Source organism: Pseudopipra pipra, chromosome 20 (genome assembly GCF_036250125.1).
Source record: "Pseudopipra pipra isolate bDixPip1 chromosome 20, bDixPip1.hap1, whole genome shotgun sequence".
In the NCBI taxonomy this organism is placed as follows: Eukaryota; Metazoa; Chordata; class Aves; order Passeriformes; family Pipridae; genus Pseudopipra; species Pseudopipra pipra.
In genome coordinates, this window is record NC_087568.1 from 6,350,253 (window position 1) to 6,373,864 (window position 23,612).

The 23,612-nt window shown below is 49.1% G+C and overlaps 1 protein-coding gene across 2 annotated transcripts in view; it reads right to left on the reverse strand.

Moving 5' to 3' along the window:
* COL27A1 (collagen type XXVII alpha 1 chain) overlaps nucleotides 1-23,612 on the reverse strand; it is a 145,805-nt gene that overhangs the window by 21,634 nt on the left and 100,559 nt on the right. For both annotated transcript variants that reach the window (XM_064677080.1, XM_064677081.1), the window contains exons 29-39: nucleotides 21,838-21,891; nucleotides 21,438-21,482; nucleotides 21,221-21,265; nucleotides 20,944-20,997; nucleotides 20,108-20,161; nucleotides 17,798-17,851; nucleotides 16,356-16,409; nucleotides 15,537-15,590; nucleotides 13,591-13,698; nucleotides 778-831; nucleotides 540-647 (exon numbers count right to left, since the gene is read on the reverse strand). In XM_064677080.1, the coding sequence (XP_064533150.1) occupies nucleotides 540-647; nucleotides 778-831; nucleotides 13,591-13,698; nucleotides 15,537-15,590; nucleotides 16,356-16,409; nucleotides 17,798-17,851; nucleotides 20,108-20,161; nucleotides 20,944-20,997; nucleotides 21,221-21,265; nucleotides 21,438-21,482; nucleotides 21,838-21,891 (684 nt within the window). The remainder of the gene's footprint in view (nucleotides 1-539; nucleotides 648-777; nucleotides 832-13,590; nucleotides 13,699-15,536; nucleotides 15,591-16,355; nucleotides 16,410-17,797; nucleotides 17,852-20,107; nucleotides 20,162-20,943; nucleotides 20,998-21,220; nucleotides 21,266-21,437; nucleotides 21,483-21,837; nucleotides 21,892-23,612) is intronic.

A 23,612-nucleotide genomic window follows, 5' to 3' on the forward strand; every position in this document is an offset into this window, starting at 1 on the left:
TTATTACTATTCTCTCTGAAAGCCTCACCTTCAGTCCCCAGCTCAAACCCTTTCCCATGCTATATTTCTTCTTGCTCCAAGTGTTTTAGATAAGTAGATCAGGAGTGGGTGTAGAAACAGGGCAGAAGTCCAAGGCAGAGTTCCTTATATTAACAGAGTTCGACTTGGAAGCAGCTCTTGCCATGAGTGTGCAGTCTCAAAGGGAAAGATCTTAGCAAAAAATAGCTTATCAGCTCACTCAGCTCAGGAAAAATCCCCAATATTTCAGCTATTTCAGCCCATCTGGGGAGTTGTGAAAAACCACCACGGTGCAACGTGAGCTGGGCTCACGGGGCACCAACCCAACCACCTCTGTGGAGTCTCTTCTGTGCTGCTCAGAGCAACTTAAGCTCTTTTGGCCAATTAAACCAATCCAACAGCATTTCCCTTTCTGTGCTCTGAAGCCCCTGCTGGGCTCTCTGCTTCATTCAGGCCCGTGCCCACCACTGCCAGTCACGTTTCTGCGTGTTGTGTTCAACCATTTGCAGAGCTCTTCTCACCATAGGTCCCAGGGTACCTCGGGATCCTTTAGGGCCTTGGTTCCCCTTCGGCCCCTCCTTCCCTGGGGATCCAGTCTCTCCAAGCTGCCCCTGGTAGCCCTTGCTGCCCTGCAGAACAAAAGCACTGACTTTAGTGTAGGACAAAGCTGCTTCTACAGATAAACATGAAAGATGAGCAAGGATCAGGAGACCCAGAGGATTGTCCAGGGAGACGTTCTCAACAGGAGATGTTGCCTACCTTCTGGCCAGGCTTGCCCTTTTCCCCCTGTTTTCCTGGTTTCCCTTCTGGTCCCTAGGAGAGGGGAAAAAAAAAAAAGCTGTTAGAATGGGAAAACAAAGAAGTCACATCCCAACCAGCCATTCCCAGGCCACTTCCCTGGTACACTCAACCCTGAAAGCATCCTCACCCACCCTATCCTATTCCCATGGAAGCCATCAAGGAGGCCAGGAAGTCATGCAGTTAAGACCACAATTCACAGGTCCTACAGCTGGGGTATGGCTGAGTTTGGTTTTGAGCTGCTCCAACACGTGGAGGAGAAGGAAACCTCATTTCTTAAAGGTGTAAAGATCTCTGTGCTCAGCTGACTACTGGGCAACACAGTAGAAAAGTGACACTTCTTATATGGTTTTAGGCTGCTGTCAATAGAACCATTGCCTCCACAGTAATTATCCTTATTTTTCCCTTGTGAAAACAGGCAGTGGTTTCATTCTCTATCCACCTACCATGCACAACTTTCTGCTCACATTGGAAACCCCTTCCCTCTCTTTATATTGTTGTTACTGCCACACACAGAAACCACAATATACTGATCAGGCATCTAGAAATGAAGTGGGATGCAAAATTCCAGGTGGGAGCCATGGCAAGCAGAGACAGGAATGTTGGGCTGCTTTCAGCATCCAGTGTGGGTGCAGAACCTGCTGCCCCTCCTTGCACCCACACCACAGAATTAATCTGTGATGAGCAGCTAAATACAGCAGCCTCTCCTCAGGGAGCCCAGGGAGCTCATTTTTTTCAGTGTTTGACCCTGTTGGCTGCAAGGCAGACAGAATATTTTGGATTTGACAGAAAGAAGCAGAAGTATCACTGAAGAAAATAACTCATACTTTTTGGCAATTGTGACAAACTTTTCAACAGCATCTCCACATCAGCCCAGCATCTCTCCCCCTGCTCCCCCTCCTCCCAGTTAAGAAGGTATAATTTTCATCATGGTTGATGTTGCAGTCTCAGATGAATGAAAGCAACTTATAAAGGGAGACATATCAGGGGGTTTTCACTCTGATCTGAAACAGGGGCCTTAGAAGTGCCTGCTCTGAACACAAAGGAGCAATTCAGACTCCTTATAGCCCTAAAGAATTGTGCCAGTTCACTTTCCCAAAGGGAATAGCTCCATTTTACCCAAGTCAAACATTTCAGGAGCCCACCTTGCCAACAATATTAGACTTCACAAAGGACAGGTCCCTGCTGAGCCCCGCTCTGTGTCTCTTCCATACTGCTCAGGGTTTCTGTTTGCTATTTTTCGCTGCCACTTTCCAAGAGATCACTTTTGGAATTACTTTCCCACAGATGCTGAGCAGGCGCAGCAGACGATGGGTGCCAAGCCTCCAGTGTCACCCACACGATTTACACTTTTGACAGGAGTACAGAGAAATCCTCACTAATGAAAGCATCAGCCTGAGAAATCCTACAGCAGGATGGCCACCCCCATCTCACTCTGAGAGCTGGTACCAGGGCCCTGAGCAGCCCCACTCCTGGGTTGTGGTGTGGGTCTGAAGCAGCAGTGACTCCCACAGGTCCTGCTGTAGAGCTTAGTGGCTTGAGAATTTGGAGAGTGAGTAGTGGAATCAATCACAAAACTTCACTGTCCAAACAAGATGTGAGCGAATAAATACACAACTGGGGTTTCCAATTAGTTGCATAGCGTTTTTCCATCAGTCTCCCTGGACTGTGCTCCAAGAGCTTTTGGAAGCACAGGCAATAGATGTTTCTTGCAAATGGGAGAAAGCCTGCTTTAAGTTAAATCTGTTCCTGACCCGATGGTGGCCAAGCCCTCAATCTTCTCCAGCAGAGTAGTTTTGCACACTCAGATGTGCTCCTGAGTTGCTGTGCTGTGACACCTCTTGAAACAAAGACTTCCATGTTATGGCTCCATCCCCAGGTTGAGGGTGTGTTACACTGTCTGTAAAAGATTCAGACTCCAGTGTGTTGATGAAACATTTCCTTTATTGTTGTGCAAGGCAGGTGGATCCCACTCACAGGGAGGTCACGAGGATCTCACTGCTACTTCAGAAGAGTTTGAAGTACAGCCTGTCTCCCTTCACCTGGATACATCTCCCATGGAAGTTCCATGGCTGAAACTTGCTTCTACCCTGCACTGGGAGATGTCCTTGCTTTTTGGGAGGACAAGCTCAGGCCTTAAATCTTCCCATCTGAGAAACAAAATTTCCACACTGCTCCTAAAATCTGCCAGCATTCAAGTTCTTGCTTGTACCCAAAATCATGGAGTACAGATATAGGACTGGAGTCACATGGGAGAGGGTAAAAAACAAAACACAGCCCCAACTTTGACAGTTCAAGTCCTGCACCCAAAAATAAACTTGACTTATAGAAGACTGTGCCATGTTCAAACAGCTTTTCACTCTCTCTGGGTTCCTTCAGCTTGTCTTTCCCTGTTGGTGGAGCCTGAGCACAGATATGGGCTCTGATAAACTCCATGTACTGGCTTTTCCCCTGATGACGCATCGGCCCCTGGAGCAGGGATGTTCATCTTCTCCAGAAGGCTCTCCTGGGTCCTCCAGCTGGGGTGTGGCTCCTTCTCCATCGCCGCAGGAAAAAACATTGGAGCATCTCCAACTCCTGTCAGTGACTGTGGGATGAGTTGTCGCTCACAGTGAGCCCTGGAGACCTTCCTTCGAGCCTCCCTTAACTCCTGTCTGCTGGTTAAAAGCTTTGCTGGCAGAAATAAACGGGTCAAACCATGCTGGTGACACCACGGGCAGGGATGTGGCTCGGATCTCGCAGCCTGAGTCACCTCCTCGAGCGGAATCGGCTCTGTCAGGGAGGGATATTTCTGTGCTCTCCCAGCACGCTTTCTAGGACTTTGGCCAGCGAGCTCTGCTGGTGAGTGGGAAGCCTACCATGTGTCTGATTTTCCTGGATGTGCTTTCTCCAACAGCGCAGGAATTCTGCCCAGATGAATTTAGAGGCAGCTCAACACTTGTCTGGGGTTCCCAGATATGCGATATCTCTATTTGTGATAATCCAGATGTGGTTGCTGTTGCAATTCCCGATGCTCTCAGGGCACATACGCAGGGGTTTGCACAGTTCCCAGAAATCACTGCACTACCACACATTATACAGGGAATAACAAGCCCAGCAACAACTCTGGTAGCCTTCAAAAAAAGTCAAATCCTTTTCCTCTCTGTTCTTCTGACTCATCTGCCCAGGGATAGAAAGATCATGGGGTAAAAAAATAAAAATAAAAAAATTAAATGAGGTTGTGTCTTTATCCAAGGTCTCCACAGTACATCAGGAATGTAGCACCATTTGGTACCTCCTTCAATGCAATGTGAGGTTCCTAAGGTTCCTAGGGTTCCTACTCTCTTGAGCAGAGATAGCAATGATGGGGAGAAGATGTACAAAAGCCTACACATCAAAATAATTAAATCCAAGTTCTCTTTGCTGGACTCACATCAGTTGGGTTAGTGTGCCAAGGCACTGAACACTCGATGCTTTTATTCTCGGGGTTTGTACACATTTTGTTGTATGCTTTGGGTTACTGGTTTGCTGAGAAAACAAATCCTCTTTCCAAGCTTCTTCCTCGAGCAGAACTATTTTTAAATGGTGATTTCTCTTTTTATGCTGCATTCTTCACTAGAGAAGCATATCAGTGCCTCCAGATGATGAAGGTATTTGTGACCAGGGACAGTGGAAACCTGCGGTTTTACGAAGTCACATGCCTTCAGCTATGCCAAAATATCCAAGGGAAGCAAAAAAATTATAATCTGAGGTCTAGCACATTTGGAATTTCATTGCCATCTTCACTAAGGACTCAGATTTATAAGGGGTTTTTTTAGTATGGCCTTAGATATTCCCCTAAGGGAAAGCTGGGTGGTTTATTTTTTAATGCAAATCAGTTCATTTTGAAAGAAAAAAAAAAAAGAGGCTTTCAGCTGCTGATGGCCTTGACAGCAAAGTCAGGTCTCTTGCAGAGCACAGCAGTAACATTTACTGGGAGCAAAGAGATGAGCAGCTCAGCTTTAAATTCTCAAGACATCAGCAGTTGAAATCTGTGTTCCGACAACAACATCCAGAAAAACAAAACGAGGAAGTTGAATGAACTGCAGAGAGATATGGCCCGAATGGAGCCAAACAACAAACAGGGAAAAATCCTGACCCAAACTGCCCCACACCCAGTGATGCTCTGCTACAGGCACTGGGTCCAGGGAAGAGATGTGACTCACCATCCTGGTTTGGCTCAGGGGAACTGTGGCTCTTGGCATTCCAGAGGGTAGATGTGTTCCTGCTTTCTTTGCAGCCTTACAACACAGCACATGAGGGAAGCTCTCAGGGGAACAGAACTGATGGGAGAACTTCCCAAAGCCTGTCTCAGACAGACTCAGGATTGCTCAGGACTGCTGTGGAGCAGAAGTCTATTTTTTTTGGGGTGTCACTGAATGAAGGTCTGAGGTCACTCCTCCCAACCAAAAATGAGGCAGGAAGAAACAGAAGAACCAGGACTCAGCTACTGAGTAAAGAAAAAAAGGTGGCTATTGTGACAGGGGAAAAAATAAGTGCTAGTTTGAGACAGTGGATGTAGAAAGGGCAGGAAAACTAAAGCAGGAACAAAGGTAGGAAGCATGAACCATAGGATGACCATGCCCATATTGTCCAGGCCCAGCCAGTGAGCTCATTTAAAGGGAAATGAAAAAGCCCCATATAATTTCCTACCGCTCAGCAATGTCTCCATATGAGAACCTCCACTTAATAAACTTTGATCGAGAGAAGCCTCCCCCCATGGAGGACAGTTCACAAGCAGTCAGGAAATTAGTGGGATTATTGGGGCCGGGCATTTGAAGACATAAATGTTTTGGATTTATAAGAAACACATTTCATAATCACTCTGCCTAGCAGTAGTTTGGAAGGGGAGGAGACAGGGCAGCAGCTCCTGAATGAGTATGGGGAAAGAAGAAAGACTCAACTGTTCTCAAGAAGAAAGACCTGATTGTACTGTGAGGTTCAGAGGGTTTCACTGGGATCACTGGGAAGTAATGGGCTCTTGGCCTGCTTGTGGAAACCCGAGTGGAGAGCGCAGGTAGAGCTGGCTGGCTGCATTCAAAGGAACAGCAAATTGGGGAAATCCTATAAAAAGGTCTGGGCTGGAAAAGACTACAGCCAGAGTCACTTTGACTTTCCTTTCAGCTGAGCTCTTCGACTTAAAATGGGAATCCAACCCCAAAATCTTGTATCCCAAACTCTCTGCTTTAGTGCAAATTCTTATCTGCATGCAGCTGTTGCTCTGAAATTTGCTGCTTTTGGTTTTGTGGAGGAGGAGGTCTGTTTAACCTGGTTTTCCTAAGCAGTCACAGTGTAAGGCAGCAAGGAGAATCATGTACAGAGCAGTGCTCTGTGCTCTGAGCTGGTCTAGTTTGGTCTGATAGCCCTGAATTGCCACTAATTTATTGTTTCTGGGAAAATCCCTTTTCTTCCCCTTCTCTTTGCCTGTGTTTCCTCGTCTCTAAAGAAGCATAAGAGACAAAAGTGCCACTAAAAGGCTTGATGGATGAGTGGGAAGTGCAGGAAAAGCGTAAGGCCTCATCCGCACCGAGCTGTGAAGCTTTCACACACGACACCAAAATGCTCCAAAAAATTAGCCAGTGTTGGAAGCTGACAATGGGGAAGAAATAAATAGAGAGAGCACCTGGGCAGCACAATGCTGATTTACACTCTCCCAAATACTAAGGGTTAATATCTTCCTTTTGAAGGACACAGATGCCCTGGGGTTGTGGAAGAGGAGGGGAATGAAATCCTCTCTTGCAATAAGGAGGGGAATCTTGGAGTAACTGCCCAAAAAGTGTGTCTCCTTACTCTGAGTCAGGAAAGAAACCATGCCAAGTCTATGGGATTTATTTCAAATTCTGGCTCATTTTGACTCCTATTAACTCTAAACGAAGACCAGCTGGGATCAGCCTGCCTTCCCCAGCAGCAGAGCTTCGCTGTGAGGGCGAAACGGCCCCTCAGCTGCTGGAGAGCAGCCTGGGTTGCTGCAAGCAGTGGTTCCCTGGGGACTGGGAGAGCTCTGTGATTCCCTGTAGGGTTCACAGGGCTCACAGGCAACTCACGTCCACTCCAAAGGCTTCAGTGGATTTGGTGGACTGAGTCACAGAGAGCAGAATAGCTGAAAAGGGGGAAAAAAGTCCCCCACAATAAAATCTCCCAAACAACAAAATCCAGCATGCACCTCTCCATAAAATGGGATGTTCAGACTCCCAGAAAAGGCTGAGCCTGAGGCCACCTGCAGTGCACTGGTTATCGAAGCATGGGGAGAAGCTGATTGCAGGGCAGAGGTGCCCAGGGATGACCATGTTGCTTCTAAAAGGGGAACGAGAGAGACCTGAGACTGCAGGTCCCTGGAGAGGCATCACCCTGACCCTTGGTCTCATCCTCTTCAAAGCACATTTGACTGCATTCCTGAGAACCTTGATTCACCTCTGATTTTGGATACAAGGCAAATACCTGCCTATGGCTTTGCTGGATATTGGTGGGCACAAGCAATGATACCCCAAGGCTGTGACACAAGGACACACCATGGCCAAGTGCAAGCACCTTCAGCCCTGGAAATGGCTCCAGTAGAGGATCTGGCCCTGCTGATGTAGCAGCTCCTGGAAAGGACAGGCTGTAGGGCAGGACAAGTATGGCCTGTTGTGTCCTCTCCTGGTCCCCCTCGACCACCACCTGACCTCCTCCATGACCCTGGGCAAGTCACTTTACTACCTTGTGCACCTACTCCTAACATGTCAATCAAGGGCAAGATTAGGAGTAACACTACTCATTTGCTAAGATTAAGGGTGTGAGGAGCTCAGTTACCACTGACACCCTGCAGGGCTGTCACAGCCCACACCGAGTCCAGTGTTCTCCATTCCTTCCCCTGCTCAGTCAGTGGGTGACCCCACACCCTCCAGCTGAGGGAGTTCAAGAAACTTCTTTTAAGTAAGAGCTCCACAGACAGCCCATGGTCCAGGGCACAAAAAACATCTTTTCCAGGAAACAACAGCTCAGCACATTATCAAAAAAAAAAAAAAAAAAAGAGCATAAATTCCTGTGTGGAGAGCAGAGATTAAAACCAGCAGTGACTCCAGGATTGTCCTTCAGCAGCCTCAGTGTTTTCAGGGAGCTGAATGCCATGGAACTGATGTGGTGCTGCCAGCTGTCGCTGAGCTCATGTGTGCAGAGTGAATGGCTGGATTCAGCGACAGCAGAGCGAGGAGCTTTGTTGCAGAAAACCTTTGAATCATGTTTTCAGTGGCAGGAAACAGAAAAGAACAAAGAGCAAAAACCACTCCGGGACAAATCCTGCTGAAAGTGATGTTTGGACAACTTTGTACTAGAGCAATGTGTCGGGTGAGAAGGGGCTTCTGCTCTGCCCAAGAGCCAGCATCATCTCAGCTGGGACAACAGTGTGCCATTGCTGGAGCAGCTCTGCTAGCTCAGAGAAAAAGGTCCATCCTGGCCAGCAAGTCCTCCTTCCACTTCAGGATTGTAGTCTGTAGATGAGGCAGAGATGAGAACACAATGGGAAGGATCCTTGGGGCACCATCCAGCGCTGTGTGCGGGGAGTGATGGGTCTGTGACCGCAGTGCTGGAGCCAAGAGTTCACTCCGTGCTCTGTACTGGGCTGGAGAGTAGCTTGATCCTTTTCAAAGCACTGCAAGTTCCCTCAAAAAGCCTTCTCAGATCTCCACCCCAGCCCAGCTCTGTCACTCTACCCTCCTGAAGAGCAAACGAAAGGACTTTGGATCTTGTTGCACCAGAGCAAAAGGATTTATGGCCCTTCGAGCTCTTTTGGGCTGATGGTGCACATCTGCACCACACAGCAGGGCCGGCACATGCAGCCAGACCTTCTCTGATGTAATTGTTTATGGCAATTTAGACCATTGGAGCGTCTGGCTCAAAGCTTTCCGAGTCCTGACGTGGCTTGAATGACACTGCAGATAGGATTTCAGGTTAGAAAGGAAGTGGAAAGAACTCGACTCCCAGTTTTGCTGAACAATGAGGGATTTTCTTGTTTCGGAGCATGTTGCATTTCAGTACTTCCAGGCTCTCCAATTGCTTTCCTGGAACTGTAAAACCCTTGCTATCAGATGTCTGCCATGTATGACAACCAGCACATTATGAAAACCACAGTGCAGAGCCACAGAGCACAGCTGGAAACCCACCACCTCCCTGCTGCCAAATGTCTTGGGCCTTCCTCAGCCACTGCTGGATCCCTTGTCCTCCCAGGGAAGGGCTGAAATGCCGAATTTTCCATTGGTGGAGAGGAGAAGCAGTGGGGGGGAGCACTTTTTGGGCGTAAGGGTTGTTCTCAGGGCCCACTTGCCTGTGAGCAGGTTGCTGGTTCCACACCAGTGACTTCAACCTCTGGCTCTTACCACCCTCTGTTGCCACGAGCAGCACTGATGGGCAGCCAGATCCTTTGTGAATGCATGGTCCTCTTTAGCAATGTTCTCAGGTTCTGTGGACCATCCCCTCATAGCCTTACAGGTTGGCAGACAAATCATCTTCTTATTTTGGCCAACCACACTGTGACACTTGCATTGCCGATGGGTGCCTTGCCAGGGTTCACCAGGCTGTTGTACCTTTCAGTCTCTCCACATACTGAGGAGACATATCCTTGTCTTGCCTTGCCCACAGAGAAAACCTGGATCTCCAGTGCATGACTCCTGCTCCCTGCACTGTTGACCCTGAGGTTTTTCTCCAGCCAGTCTCTCTGAATGCAGATACCCAAACAGCCCCTGGTGATCTACAAGAGGAAGGGATTTTCAGCTCTTTTCTGCTCCGAGGAGCCACCAGAAGACAAAGAGCCACGTTCAGAAGAGAATCAAGGGCAAGTGAAGGCAACAAGTTAGGATTAGAAGAAGATAGAAGCCACTGGGAGGAGGAAACGTGAGCCAGCAGCTCAGGAAAGGTGCACATCTCCGACGTAAGTTTGGAAACTTCAACTGGATCTTGCGCTTGTGCTCTGATCTCTCTCTTATGACCAGGGGGCAACTGGCCCATTCCTCCACTGAGCAGGAACTGGAGCTGAACGGAGCAGTGTGAACTTGGACAAAGTGACCAAAAGATAGAGGATACTCACTTATCTCAGCTCCAGCTGCCTCGAGCCCTGCCAGCCACAGCTGTGAGACTCATGGACCATCTCAGCTGCCAGGTCTGTTTGCTGAAATCCACTGGCTTTGAAACACGTACAAACTGCCCCTGGAGACTCGGATGGGGCCTCCCTGATGCTTTCTGTTTGAGATTCAAAACCACAGTGGAAAACGGTTTTCAGATATGTTAATATTGGAAATGGCTGAGCGAAAGTAAAGCTAACGATCCCTGAAAAACGTTTCCTGAGTGCAGAGGGAAGTTTGGTTGTGCTCAGGCGTTGTATCAGCATTGGGATGGCTTTCTGGAAAATGAAGCCTTGCCCAGCAAAGCCAGACGTGTCCCTGCTGATCCCATTGATTGCTGGGTGAATGTCTCTCTTCTGCACGACCCAGAAGGGCTGAACAGACCCTCTGAGCTTTCTCCAGTTTTTGAGGGTGCTCCATTACATCCCTTCCTCTGCCAGATCCAGGGAGCTCCAGGATTGTGCAGGCCCAGGAACCAATCTCCTTCCCTCAGTTGTGCTGGCCCTTTGCCACATGGCGTGTGAGCTGGTACGTGTCCTGCCAAGTTCCCCAGCTCCTACCTGTTCTGTGGCTGCACTGAGACTCTGCCCCAGGCCAGAATATACAAAACGGGCTGAAAATGTACCAGCAGTGAAGTCACATCATTTCAGAGCCATCAGGCGCCTCATTTCCTACATCTGTCAGGAGGACACTTGAGAGTGAAGTGCCACGTTCCTGTAGACATAAGCAAAATAAAGATTAAGACTAAACATGTCCTTGGTGTTAAGGACAAATCTTCAAGACGTGGTGTTACTGCAGGGACTTGTGATGAAAGGGGTTTTTCCAGAGGCTGTTGCTGTCCATGCAGGGCATGTCTCTGTGGGTTCCCTCCAGTACAACAGGGCCAAGCCAAGGCATAGTAAAAGCTTTTCTCTGTGTCCATGACTGCAGACGGGCACCAGCTTCCTCAAGTTAACATGAATCTCTTCCAGAAGCAGAAGATGAGCTAAAACTCCCAGATGGAGGTCAGTTTGTTGTCACATGTGACTGCACAGATCCTGGTGTGTGTGTCTCCCAGGAACAGCACAGAAGCATCGACATCTCCCCTGTCCCCTTTGTGGCTGAGCAGGCTATCCCAATACTGGAGCAGAGGCAACATCTCTAGCCCAGGAGAACGTCAGTGGATCCAGGCAGGAATGTGGTGAAGCACAGATGTAAGGACTCCTGGGTGTCATGCCAGGAGAGACCAAATGAAGATGTAATAGCTAAAGATGAAGAACCTTTGAACCATTTGAATTAAGTATTGGACAGCACAGCACTATCACATCACAAGTATTAAAACCATATGCGACGTGTGTGATGTGTAATCACACAGTATCTGCAGCACAGTCAAACCCAACATGCCTCCTCCCCACAGTCCAAGCACCTCCAAAACCCTTCCCCAAGCAACTTCTGAGCCACCGTACAAATCCTGCAGGGGGGTTTGTCACCTTGACATTTGCCCTTGGGTGAACACCTTCACAGCTTTTCCACGACAAGATTTTTTGTTTTCTTTGTTCAGCAGCCTTAAAGCCTCCTTTGCACTGTGCAGTTTGTGGTGCCTTTTGTGGCACCTTTTGTCTTCCAGAGCATGGCTTGGCTGGATATTCCAGCTGCCATTGCTCAGCTGAAAAGGATGAGGTTGAAGTTATCTCTAGCTGTTTGCACTTCTGCAAACCTTATCTAAGGGAGATCACGCTAGTATCTGTACTCTCCATGAGAAGGTAGAATGGAAGTCTCAAAAAGAAAAAAATGGGAAGAGAAAAATTATTTGTATTTCTGTCAGAAGACTTCCAGATTTGAATGACCTCAGAGTGAGCACAGGAACACCAGCCTGTGTATTAGGTAACGGAGTTTGGCAGGGGAGGCAACACTATCTGGAGCCTGTGCAGGTCTGAAAGGCTGCTTGAGTTTAGGCATAAGGATATACAAAGAAGCATATTAAAATAGTAGATGGAAATATAGCACTCTGCAGTAAAAAAAACAAAAGGGAGTGATTATGAGCAGGAATCTTGGCTCATTGACTCAATTTTTTTTTTAAATAAAACAGAAAACAGCATCATGTTCCCAGGGACATGCTGGCAAACAGCAGGGATTGAGTCTGAGAGAATCTATATTTTATATTTTATAACTTAATATGGCATTTGCATGATTTTAATATTTTTATTGGTTCTTAAAACATGCACAACATAAACATGTGAACCAGCCAGAAGTACAGCACATGAAGGGCGACTGTCCAGCTGTGCCAGCCTGCAGCTGGGAGGGAGCTGAGGTACTGGGGACCACCCCATGGTATGATCCCAATCCTGAAAGGGCTCCCTGTGGATACGGGGGGCTGTGGCCAAGGCTGGCCTTATTTGGAACAGGACTACAGGCTTATTCTGCACATTTATGGTGCTGCACCACAGCTTTAAGCCAATGTTTCCACTTTCTGGTTGAGTCAGTGTTCAAATCCCAACCTCAGCCCAAAAATAACATAAATCCATCTCCTTTTCTGCTTCCATCCCCTCACACCCTTCTCCCTGCTCTTTTTAGCCAGCCACAACGTCACCAAAAGGAAAATCAACATGCTTCACCACCGAGCATCCACCCAGCGCTCGGCGGTACCTGCCTGCTCTGCTGCCTCCCTCTCATCCCAGGCTGGGATTTCAGAGCTGCCACCAAACATGGGCTACTCCTTTCTTTCCCACGGATGTGTGGGGTGGGAGCTGGGATGTTCTGCAGCTGCACAAGGGATGAGACTTGTGCTGCAGGCAGGCATGGCCTCCGGTCAGGGTGGCTGCATCCCACTCACAGCTGGGCCATCCCTTTGCAGGACAAGCCCCATGCCTCTGAAAACTTACATCCATGACAACAATGACAATGAGTAAACCATGCCATTAAGATGATAAACCCTACATTTCAACCAGAAGGGCCTGACTTTTAGAGCAGCCCACTGGGGCACTGGGCAGAGCCATCCTCCACCTGGCACCACTGAATGAGCCCCAGCCGGACCCTGCCTGGCTCCCACTGCTCTTGTGTCAGGGCCAGAGTCACACTTTTCCTTTCTATGGCACCGAGATCAGACGTCCAAGCAAACCACACATGCCCCTGATATTCACTGAAGGTTCAGGAATAATTTCCTGCTAATTTCACCTCTTCGTTTTCTATATTTAAGGGGGAGCCTTAAATATAGAATTATATATAAAATATATAGAAATATATATCTAGATAATATAAAATTAAATATAAAATACTAAAGGGAAGACCAGAAGCAAGTAAGTAATCATCAGAGAAGGCTCAAGGTTGGTCGTTTCCAGGCTCCAGGCCCAAGTCAGCTGTGGCAGCCAGGGGAAACTCAGCCCCTCACAGCCCTCTGTACCTCCCTCTCTAACATCCTGCCAAATCCATCTTACATGTGCAGGAGGGAGGCACTGTCCCAAAGCCTATGGCAGACCAGAGGAGCGATCCACATCTCAAGTATGTCCTGACTGGAAGACCAAACCAGCCCCCAGATGCAGTTTTTCACAAAAATGACATACTTTACGACAGCATTTGCAACAAGGGACATCTCAGATGGCCTCCTGCCCTAAGTAGTGTCCTGGTTCATACACTCATCACCATAGGGAACCCATGGATCGCCCACGGGCTGGATTCGCAGACTCACTCGGACACCTGTGATTCCGGGATATCCAGGAGGTCCTTCTTTTCCCTTCAGTCCTTCGTTGCCTTTTTCTCCTTTCTCTCCTTCCAGGCCTTGCTCTCCTTTGTCCCCCTGTGAAAGAGAGGAGAGTGGGAGGTTTTCATGCCCACACAACACATGGGTCACTGTGCATTGCCTCTTGCAAGGAAAAACCCACCACATAATTAATATTTCAGGAGCCTGAGATTAAAAGAGCCTGCAAGCAAAAGGATGAATGAGGATGAGTCATAATACACTTGACATTTAAAAAAGGAGCAAAAGCAGGTTTCTTTTCTTTAAAATCTCTTGGCTAGAGGAGAAGGAACTCCCCCATTACACAGGGTAACCTGAACCCCTTTGCTTCTCCTGCAATAAGGCCTGAACCTCCCACGTGAATGAGGCAGGCAGACAAGATCTGAAAGCCTGCCTCACCTCACCCAGAAGCCCTTAGCTTGGGATGCTGGAAGACTTTTAATAGGGTGGGTTTGTCTGGAGTGGCTGCTTGGCTCTCAATGCCAAATAGGAATCAGTCCAGGGCTCAAACAAACACTGTGGAAAACAGTGTCACCGTGCCCTGTGAAGGATTTATGGTCTGAGCAGTAGGTGCCCTGTCAAATCACTGTTCTTATAGTTACAGAATCATAGAATCACTTGGGTTGGAAAAGACCTTTAAGATCAGTGTGTCCAACTATTAACCCAGCACTGTCAAGCCCACCACTAAACCATGTCCCCAGCTGCCACTTCCAGGGATAGTGACTCCACCACTTTCTGGGGTAGCTTATTCCAATGCCTGACTGCCCTTTCTGTGAAGAAATTTTTCCTAATGTCTAACTTAAACCTTCCCTGGTGAAACCAGTCTTGGAAATTTAGGAAAAAATCTGGCAGATAATGAAACTTCAGTATGGATCAATGACAACCAACTGGAATGCAGACCAGAAATACAATCACAGAAGTGTAAGAAGAAGTAAGTTTGGCGCTGTTATTCTTCTATCAAGACAAATAAAATATTGTCAGTATTTTGCAATATTCAGTACTACCACTCCAGTTGTATACTGGGATCAGCACCTGCATTTTTGGAGCCAACCAGCCTTTACTGAGTCATTTTCCTCTTGCACCTGCATGGTGAGAGCTCAGCAACATCTTGTCTGGTTAAGGAGCAGAGACACATCTGGTTAACTGTCCAGAGACACATTTGGGTTGGAAAGAGCTGGTTTGGTTCAAGAGCTTCTGGGGACAGTCAGAGAATACAGAAGCCTTAACTGTCCTTAAGGAAGAGGTTTTTTGGTCCAACATTCAGAGATAAGTAGAAATAGAGACACATGGCAAATAGCTTAACTAGAATGAAGAAATAAACTGCATTGTTGTGGGATCGGCTGCTCTTTCTTTCCATGGAACAAAATTGTTGGCCTGTTTGGAAAGGCTGGCTGTGCAGGGACAGGAGTCAGAGTCCTGTTCCAAAGGCAAGGTAGCAAACTCACAGCAGTTAAGATACAGAATGAGCCCTGAGTGAGCACCTGGGGCTCTGCCAAGGGGAGAAGGATCTGGTTTCTTTACTTGCTAACATTGTTCTGGTCAGTGGTGCATGGGAGAGTGATGGGCAATTCTTGATTCTCCTTGCCAGGCCCAGGAATTCCTGATTAGTTGGAAATTTGTTCTGTAAAGACTCAAATAAAACAGACAAATTGTTGGAAACCAGATTTTTAAGAACTTGACCTTTTTGGAGATCTGATCAGATGCCAAAAATGTGGGTAGAGGAGTGAAACAGGAGGAGTTTGTTATGTGTGCTTGCAGAAAAAAAGTCCTTGGAGAGAGCAGGGCAGAGGCTGATTGCACAGTAACCCCCTTGGCTTCATGCTGGCCCTAGGGATCACAGGGACCTGAGTGCACAGAGATGTGTGTGAGAGCTGACACTCCATGAGACTGAGGTTTACCTTGATCCCATCTGGCCCAGGCAGCCCGCTGTCTCCTTCCAGCCCGGATTCTCCCTGCAGACAGAAGGAAGCACCATGAGGCTGTGCCTAAACATGCTTTTCCCTCTGCTTTCTGCAGCTGACTCGTGGCAGCAGTGGGGCTGCAGCAATGGGAGCCCAACCCTGCACTTTGACATGTGTCCTATCCCATACCCTAATGCTGAACAAGCTTCCTCTGGAGCAAGAGCAAGAATTCAGCCTCTTGCTTTATTCTGAGCCATAGTTTCTCTTCCACGGACCTGCTGCTGGCCTGTGGGAAGACCTCCTTCCCTGTGTGAAAAGGGGCTCAGTCTGTATTCATGTAACTTGGGGCTTCCCCATCCTGCTCCAACAACCGACCTCAGTCCTGAGAAGGGACACAGACCCTGGAAGCCTCAATCCATGCATTCATCCCACCCCAGCTCCCTCCCACACGTGCACAGTGTAGCCAGTGTTTCCCTGTTAATGCCTCCTTCTGCTCCAGCATCCCCTGCCCCGTGTGGACACAGCCCCTGGCAAACAGGAGGGGTCTGTTCCCACATCTGTTCCCACACTGCCCCTTTCACATGAGAGGGTGTCACAGTGTCACTGTGGCACCCCAGAGGCTCATGAAGGCTGGTGAACTCAGGCTGACAGACTCTGTGGGGAAGGGGCTTCCACCTCCCAGAGAAGGAACAGGGGCCATGAGGGTTACGGGATGCCCAGGGCAGGGTCTGCCTGCTCAGCTGTGTTTGAGCAGGGACAGATCCTCTGGAGAACTGTCAAGGCACAGAAGCCCCATGAAAAGGTGGCCATACTCACCCTTTGGCCAATGAGACCTTGCTCTCCAGGGACTCCCAGCTGGCCAGGATCACCCTAAAAAGAAGGAAACTCAGACATGGAGACAAGCTGTTTGCTGATGGTGAGTGAACATGAAGAATGTCCCATTGCACTCCTCATTTTGACTTTTTCTTTCCTTCTCCCACACAAACACCTTCAGTTTTCAAGGGGGTCCAAAGGCCCAGCATAGGGAGAGCACACAGGGACACCTCTGGTAGGCTCTGTTGCAATAAAGCTTGACAGGACAGGGGTCAAGGAGTGGTCTGTGCTGCCTGCAGGTATTCCCTGGGCATGGTCCTTCCCAGACAAGCAGCAATGCTGGGTGCAGTGTGGGGTGGTGGCAGACATGACCAGAGCGAGGGAGAAGAGATCCAACAGCTCTTTGAGCCCCAGCCCCTGGAGAAAAATCTGAATCTTTGATGGTACCAAAAGGAGAGAACCAGAAAACTGGTCTGCAAGTGATGACTGCCCAGACCAGCCTTGGTTCAGCTCCTTCCAGCTTGGAAGCTCCAGAAGGAGCAGGACAGGACTCTCCCTCCCCGACTTCCCACAAGGACCTGTTGCACTGACAGTGGGTAAAGGGGTGTCTGTGCAAACCATCGTGTCCTGCTCCCCAGGAGGGCAGCCAGGAGCACAGGAGCTGAAAACACTCGAGCAGTATCAGGATGCCAAAGGCACAGTAGCTCCAGTGAAGTGTCAGAAGATTTGCCAAGGAAAACATGGCAAAGGATGGGGCTGGGGGTGAGAGTGAAGAGCAGCACAGAGGAAACTGCATTTAATCCCCACACAGAGTCTGTTCAAAAGCTCTGCTCGCAGGAATGAACCTTCAAACCAAGGGGGCTAGGATGAAATAAAAACTCCTCTGAGCTGCTCAGCACAGGGATCTTATTCAAACAAAGAGATGGCTTTTATAGGCCTTTCCATGAGGACAAGAAGGAGAATTCATAGTCTGGAGCAGGGCACCCTTTCCCTGTAACCATCAGAGGAGCTCAGTCCTCATAGAGTTGAGGCTTGGAAACTGAAGGTATTTTTAAGTTTGGGACCTTCCTGAGACACTTCTGGTTTCAAATTAGAAGCTGCCTGGATCTCTGGGTCTTGAGGACTCCCTTCTCCATTCAGATTTTGGATCTGCAGAGAGCTGAGCTTCATTTCCAAGGCCCTTCACAGTTCTTGAGGCACAAGATCCCTGGGACAGTGCTTCTCCCCAGCACTGATGGCCTCCCCCTCAGGTTGGGGCTCAGGAATTTGCAACCAAAGGCTAAAGTTAACTGGATTTTATATTTTAAACTTTATCTTTTGTTGAAAGCACTTTCTGCTTTGGCTGCTGGGGGGCAAACCTGCAATGTCACTCAGTCCTGCAGGAACACAAGTTGCTATTATCTCCCCAGTCTGACAGAGGAATTGCAGTAAGGGGTTTTTCTTACCTTCATGCCAGGTTCACCTGCAAGGCCAGGTTGTCCTATTGAGCCAGGCGGTCCCTGGGAAAAAAAATAAATCCAAGACGATGAAAAAGCCATTGTAACTCAGCAGAAAGCAAGATCAAAGACATAATTCCTTTAGCAGAGCCCTCCTGGGATAGCTGAGCCCTGGTTGCAATGCAATTACCTCCCTGGAGCTGGCTCGGGGTTCGCAGCATCAAAGAGGCCCAGGACCCCTCGTGCCTGCTTTCTGGGAGGGCTCTGATCAACTCTCACACCTTCCCCTCTCCCCAGCCTCCTCTGCCAAGCACCTTTCCCTACCCCCTTCCAGCCCCTCTGCTTTCTAAGGTAGGTAACCACACTGGAACTAGCTGGGAAAGAGGGGGAACGGTCCAGAATCAGACTTGAAAGCCCTTTACCAGGGTCCAGACTGGCTGTTAACACTGGGTAACAAAAATGCTTGGCTGTGCTCTTGCTCCCTGATTCCCAGCAGCCCGACTTCTCCATTAGCACTGGTGTGAAGCACATTTTCTGCACCACGTGTCTTGTTTTGTTGAGGGTTAATCTGCCCCAGACTCCACAGCTTCAGGCTGAGCCTTTGCCCCCTATTCCCAGAGAGCCAGGGGCATGATGGTGCTGGCAGCTAAAGGGAGCCAAGAGCAGCAAGGTTACACTGAATCCTCCAGCACAAATTTTGGCCAGGTTAGCCTTGACAACCCTCACTCACTGTCTCTGGCTGTACTGGGCCAGAAAACATTGAATACCAATGGCTGGGATCAGACCAGAAATCAAGCTGGAGTAGCAGAGGGAAAGTGTCTCGTTCCTCTGAGAGGGGCTTGGCATCCCTCAGAGAGCCAAAAACGAGTGCCTGACCTGGGAAATGATGGGAAGCAAGATAGGAAGATGGGAGAATGACCTTGCAAACTGTACTCCCTCAGTGTCCAGTGCCATGTGCAGCCCCGTGACAGCCGGGTCATGGTCGTTTGCTATGTTTAGTACTGAGACCTACTGGGAGCTTTAATCTTTGTACATTTTTCTCTTACCTCTGGGAAGCATGGGGAATGAGCAAAACAAGCTCAAAGATGGGACAGTAAAGCTTCTCTTTAAAGGATTTGAGTGGTTTATTTACTTATGATATTTGCATTCCGGACAACAATCTCCCTTCTCTTTACAGTTGGGAATAAAGGAAAAAAGAGCACATAGTCAAGGGAGCTGCCCAGGGAATAAAGCCAGTTCCTGGCTTACTGAAATGGATTCAAGCAGAGGAGGGAGCAGGGTGTATGTTGGGTTTGTGAACAAATGGTCAAGTCACGCAATGAGAAAATTCAAGCTCCAATGAAAGCAAAAATCCTGCTTTGGTTTCTCCAGAGGTGCCAGTGCAGAGAAAGGCTCCTGGAAGAGTCACAGATTTGAATGAAGCTCTGTGCTTTCTTGGTTGGCAACATCCAGAGTGGCTGGGTAGCAGCTTTCCAGCTCCCCAGTGTGGTTTACCACGCTGAGAGCTCGCTCCATCCAGTCTAGCAGCCATGAGAATGGAAACTTTCATGACTCACACCCTTTACATAGACTGCATTAAAAGCCACCTTTGCTGCTGTTTTCACAACTGAGTGAAACATCGTGTCTGTGTTACAGCTCAGGACCTATGGAGAGGAGCTACCAAAGGGGGACTGGCACGCCTGGTATAAAGAGCCAAGAGTGTAATACTCAATGGGAGTGAAATGGAGCCAAAACTGCTGAGGAGGTAGGGGGAAATCATGGAGGTATCTCCCTGCACTCCAGCAGGGCACTGTTTGGCAGCTGCTGCTCGGTTGTGGTGTGTTTGTGCCACTGCTTCATGGCAACGACAGCCCAACAGCACCGTCAGCAGCAAAGGCGTCTCTGAGCTTCCTCCACTGTGCTGGGGCTGCCATGGCAATCTGGGCAGGCTGGCAAACCTGTGTCATGTCAACAGCAGCACCAGGGAGTGGGGAAAGGCCAGTGCTCAGTCTGAATCGTTGTTGTGCTGGGTCCCTGACTCTGTACCCTGGTGCAATAAGTTGGTCCGTGGTGCGGTCACCCTTAAGAGGTTTCTCTTGGTGTGAAGATGGGTCTGCACGTCCCCCAGCTGGGTGTCTGTGGCCTGCGATTGAAGTGATGCTCGAATTTCTGATTTCCACTGTTCGCTTTGGAAGCTGACTTTCAGACTTTAGGGAAATCCTTCCTGCTCGTTCCACACCTCCAGGTGTGGAAGGATGTGCCCCTGCACATTTACTCCTCCCTCAGTCCTACCACTCTTGATGCAAGGGGAAAACAAACGGGAGCACAGATCATACCTACCTTATGCCCAATTTCTCCCAAAGGCCCAGGTGGCCCCTGTGGTCCCTGTGGACCCTGAAAAACAGACATACAAGACTCCTTTCATACATGTCTTGACTTCTGAAGGGCCATCCCTTCTGTGGTCTGTAAGATAAAACACCAGCTCCCCCCCACACCTCAGAGTTATGCACTGTGCAAGAGCTGGCCAGTGAGACGGAGAGGCAAGCAGTGGGTGTGCTGAGGCACCTTAGCAGGCAAAGAGCTCAGAAGGCCTTTCATCTTTCTGGCTCCCATCCAAAATAACTGCAGTTGGCAACCTGGAAGTGCCTGGTTTACCCACTCCCTTCACAGTCCAGGATGGTCCCCACAGAGACAGAGAGCAGGAAGAGATCCCTCTTCTTGCTTTGGTGGTCCTGTTGGCCCTACTTGAGTCTGTGTCTTCCCCTGTCACCCCCCAGTGCCTCCTCCCAAGCTGTAGGCTCAGTTCTGACACCATCAGCCTCCCTCCTGGTCCCCCTTCCACTCAACCTACCAGCCCACTCCAACTCCTCCTGTTACATCTGACCCTGCCCCAGCCCCAATCTTGCCCTTCTTTTCTCCCTTCAAAAATCCACCCCAGCCTGTATCCTACGCTCTCCCTGGCTGATCCATGGCCCCCTTTTGCTTTTCAGGGGTCTGACCTTGTCTTTCCTTATGGCTCCTAGGACTCTAGCCAAGTCCTTCACATCTCTGACCACGCTGGAGTTGGCAAGGACAGAGAGGCTGGGAACGGGATAAGTGGTGGGGAGGAGACAGACAGAGAAAGAAATGAAGTGTCTGTGTGTCTGCTAGGAAAGAGAGAGTGATAAGACACTTGCCGGGTCGCCTGGAGCCCCTTTTGCTCCTGGAGGTCCGGAAGGTCCTTGGATACCCTGGAAAAATTAAAAACACCAGGGTCAGCTCCAACTCCATAGAATCCTTCATGGCTTTCAGCAGTAACGTGCATCTCATAAATGCTCCAGTAAAAGGAGGGGGGGAGGTGCCCTTTTAAGTGTGAGACACTGTCCAAATTCTCCCTCCTGAACCAGGACCCAAAACTTACAGACCTGAGTGAACCTGAGGTTACGGAAGGAAGCACAAGGGACGGACACTTACCGGGAAGCCGCGTGCTCCAGCCTCCCCAGTCTCCCCCATCTTGCCCTGTGAACACACAGTTACAGCAATCAGCAGCCGGGAATGTGCCGACACACCCGCGGCGCTTTGGCCAGGAGAAGCTGCTGTTCCCTGGGCACTGGGAACGTGGGGGTGCCCCCACAGAGAGGACTGACACCGTGCCAGGCTTGGCAGGCTCTGGCTCTCACAGAGGACATACCTGCAGCCCATCTGGCCCTGGCCTGCCTGGCTCCCCTGGTCGGCCCTGGAAAGCAAAAAGACAAAGTCACGTCAGCAGGAGCACAAACTGTTGGTGATGCTCTTCTGCCCCAGCCCATCTGCTCCTGCACATTTTCCAGCAAATATCCCCTCCAGTTCCCTGCAGCTTTTGAGAGGACAAATGCCCACCATCCTGCCCCAAGGAACACCCCAACCAGCAGGGAGTGTGGGCAAGGGCCCTGATGCCAACACTGGATAGATTTTACTCTGGTGGCAAGACAGGCTCATCCTTGCTGGTTGCTCCTCATGGAGCAATTGAACACGCCCTGGAGGAGGAGGATGAGACCTCGATCCTGCCCAGAGCATTTCACAGCACAGCTCAGAGCAGCCTTGGCACTCACCTTGACACCTCGTGACCCCGGCTCGCCTACTGGTCCATCAGGCCCTCTGTCACCCTGGAAAAAGGTAAAAGAGAGGCAAAAATAAGAACATGGAGGCTATGTCTCACTGGAAAATCCAGCTGCCACTCTAGCCTTGGCCAACAGGACAGTCCATGAGATCAGTCCTGGCTAAGCCAACCTGTACCTGCTTGTGTTGAGCACAGCAGTTCAGAGCCCAGGACTCAAAAGATTCTTTCTGTGTTTTGTTGCTTCATTTCTCACCGTTACCAGCACACAGAACTTTTTATTCCTATTCGACTAACTACCAACCACAAACCAAAGCCAGAGGAGTAAAGCAGGCCAGGAACAGCCTTATTTTCAGACAACGGTTACATGACAACAGTTTTGCAAGGCAGAGACTTGTAGTTCCAGCCTTATTGATAGCAAACCCCTGCATTCCTAGAAACCTTGTTTTTCCAACTGCCTCTGCCCTTAACACTTGGCATACCACACAATCTCATCATCACAATCAGGGCAATAAATCTACAAAATATAGAGGCACACAAGCCCCCAACATACAGTACTTTCAGATTGTCCTGGGCCCCAAATTCCTCAAAAAGAGCAGGGTATATTTGCTGGCAGCTGAACTCCAAGCCTTCAGCTACAGCTACTTGCTATTTAAAGATTTGGCTGCTGTTAGGGTCCAGGCAGGTGCTCATGCATATGCAGGTAGGGAGGAGTTCAGCTGGCTGTGCTGCTTCTGCAGGTCTGGTCCCATGTCTGGCATCTCCTCCTGGATGTGTGAGTGTGTGGAAGGCACGAGGAGCTCAGGAGGAGCACAGGACATGCACCCTGCTGCAAATGAGCAGGTGGGATTAGCTACAAATGAACAGTTCATGGCACAGCTCGAGTGTTGTTGAGGAAGGGGTGTCCTTGTTCCTCCAGAGTTCTAAGCAAGGGGAGCCCTGGGAAGAGGGGAAGATTGTGAATAGAATCAATGGTTTGAGTTGGAAGGGACCTTAAAGACCATTTAGCTCTCACACTAGTTTCAGGAGAGTTGAACACACAACCTTCTGCACCAGTTGAGCCCCAGAAACCAGTGTGTCACACTGACAGAGAATAAAGAGCCACAGTGAGAGAAAATAAAACAGTTAAAAAGGGCATATCAAGAGACTATTAATGGGCTTCATGTTCATAATCAGGTCATTAGCTCAGTTGGGACTCTTAGGCGCTACTGCAATACAAATAATAAATAAAAACACAGAGTGGTGTTAGAATGTAGTGGTAAGAGGAATTCTGAGAGCTGGCCAACACAGAAAGAGAGAAAACAGGAGCCAATGTGCTTAATCGGGATGCAAACCCAGTGCCAAAAGTAATAACAGGGCTAGGGAGCCAATGCCTTAGAAAAGCAACTCCAGGATGACAGGCAAAGAGAGAGACTCACAAAGAAAGGCACTGTACAGCAGAAATGTATAGGAACCTCAGCCAAATTATTACAGCAGACAAACACTGTCAATATAAAATAATGCAAAAACTTCTACTGCACTTGGCAAAGCTCTGTGCTTCTGAGCAGAGCTGAGATTAAATAACCAAGAGCCTGTCTTGCATTGCCAGTAAGGCACAGCTCTAAAGAATGCTCAGCCTGGTCTCCAGGACAGATGGACAGAGAAGGACTGTGCCCCAGATGGGAACCCCATAACCAAAGGGGGTGTTTCACAGGTTGGGGCTTTGCTGCACTGACGTCAGGCAGCTCTCACCAGCCCAACACCCCAAGTGCTGTGGTTCATGCTGGCTCC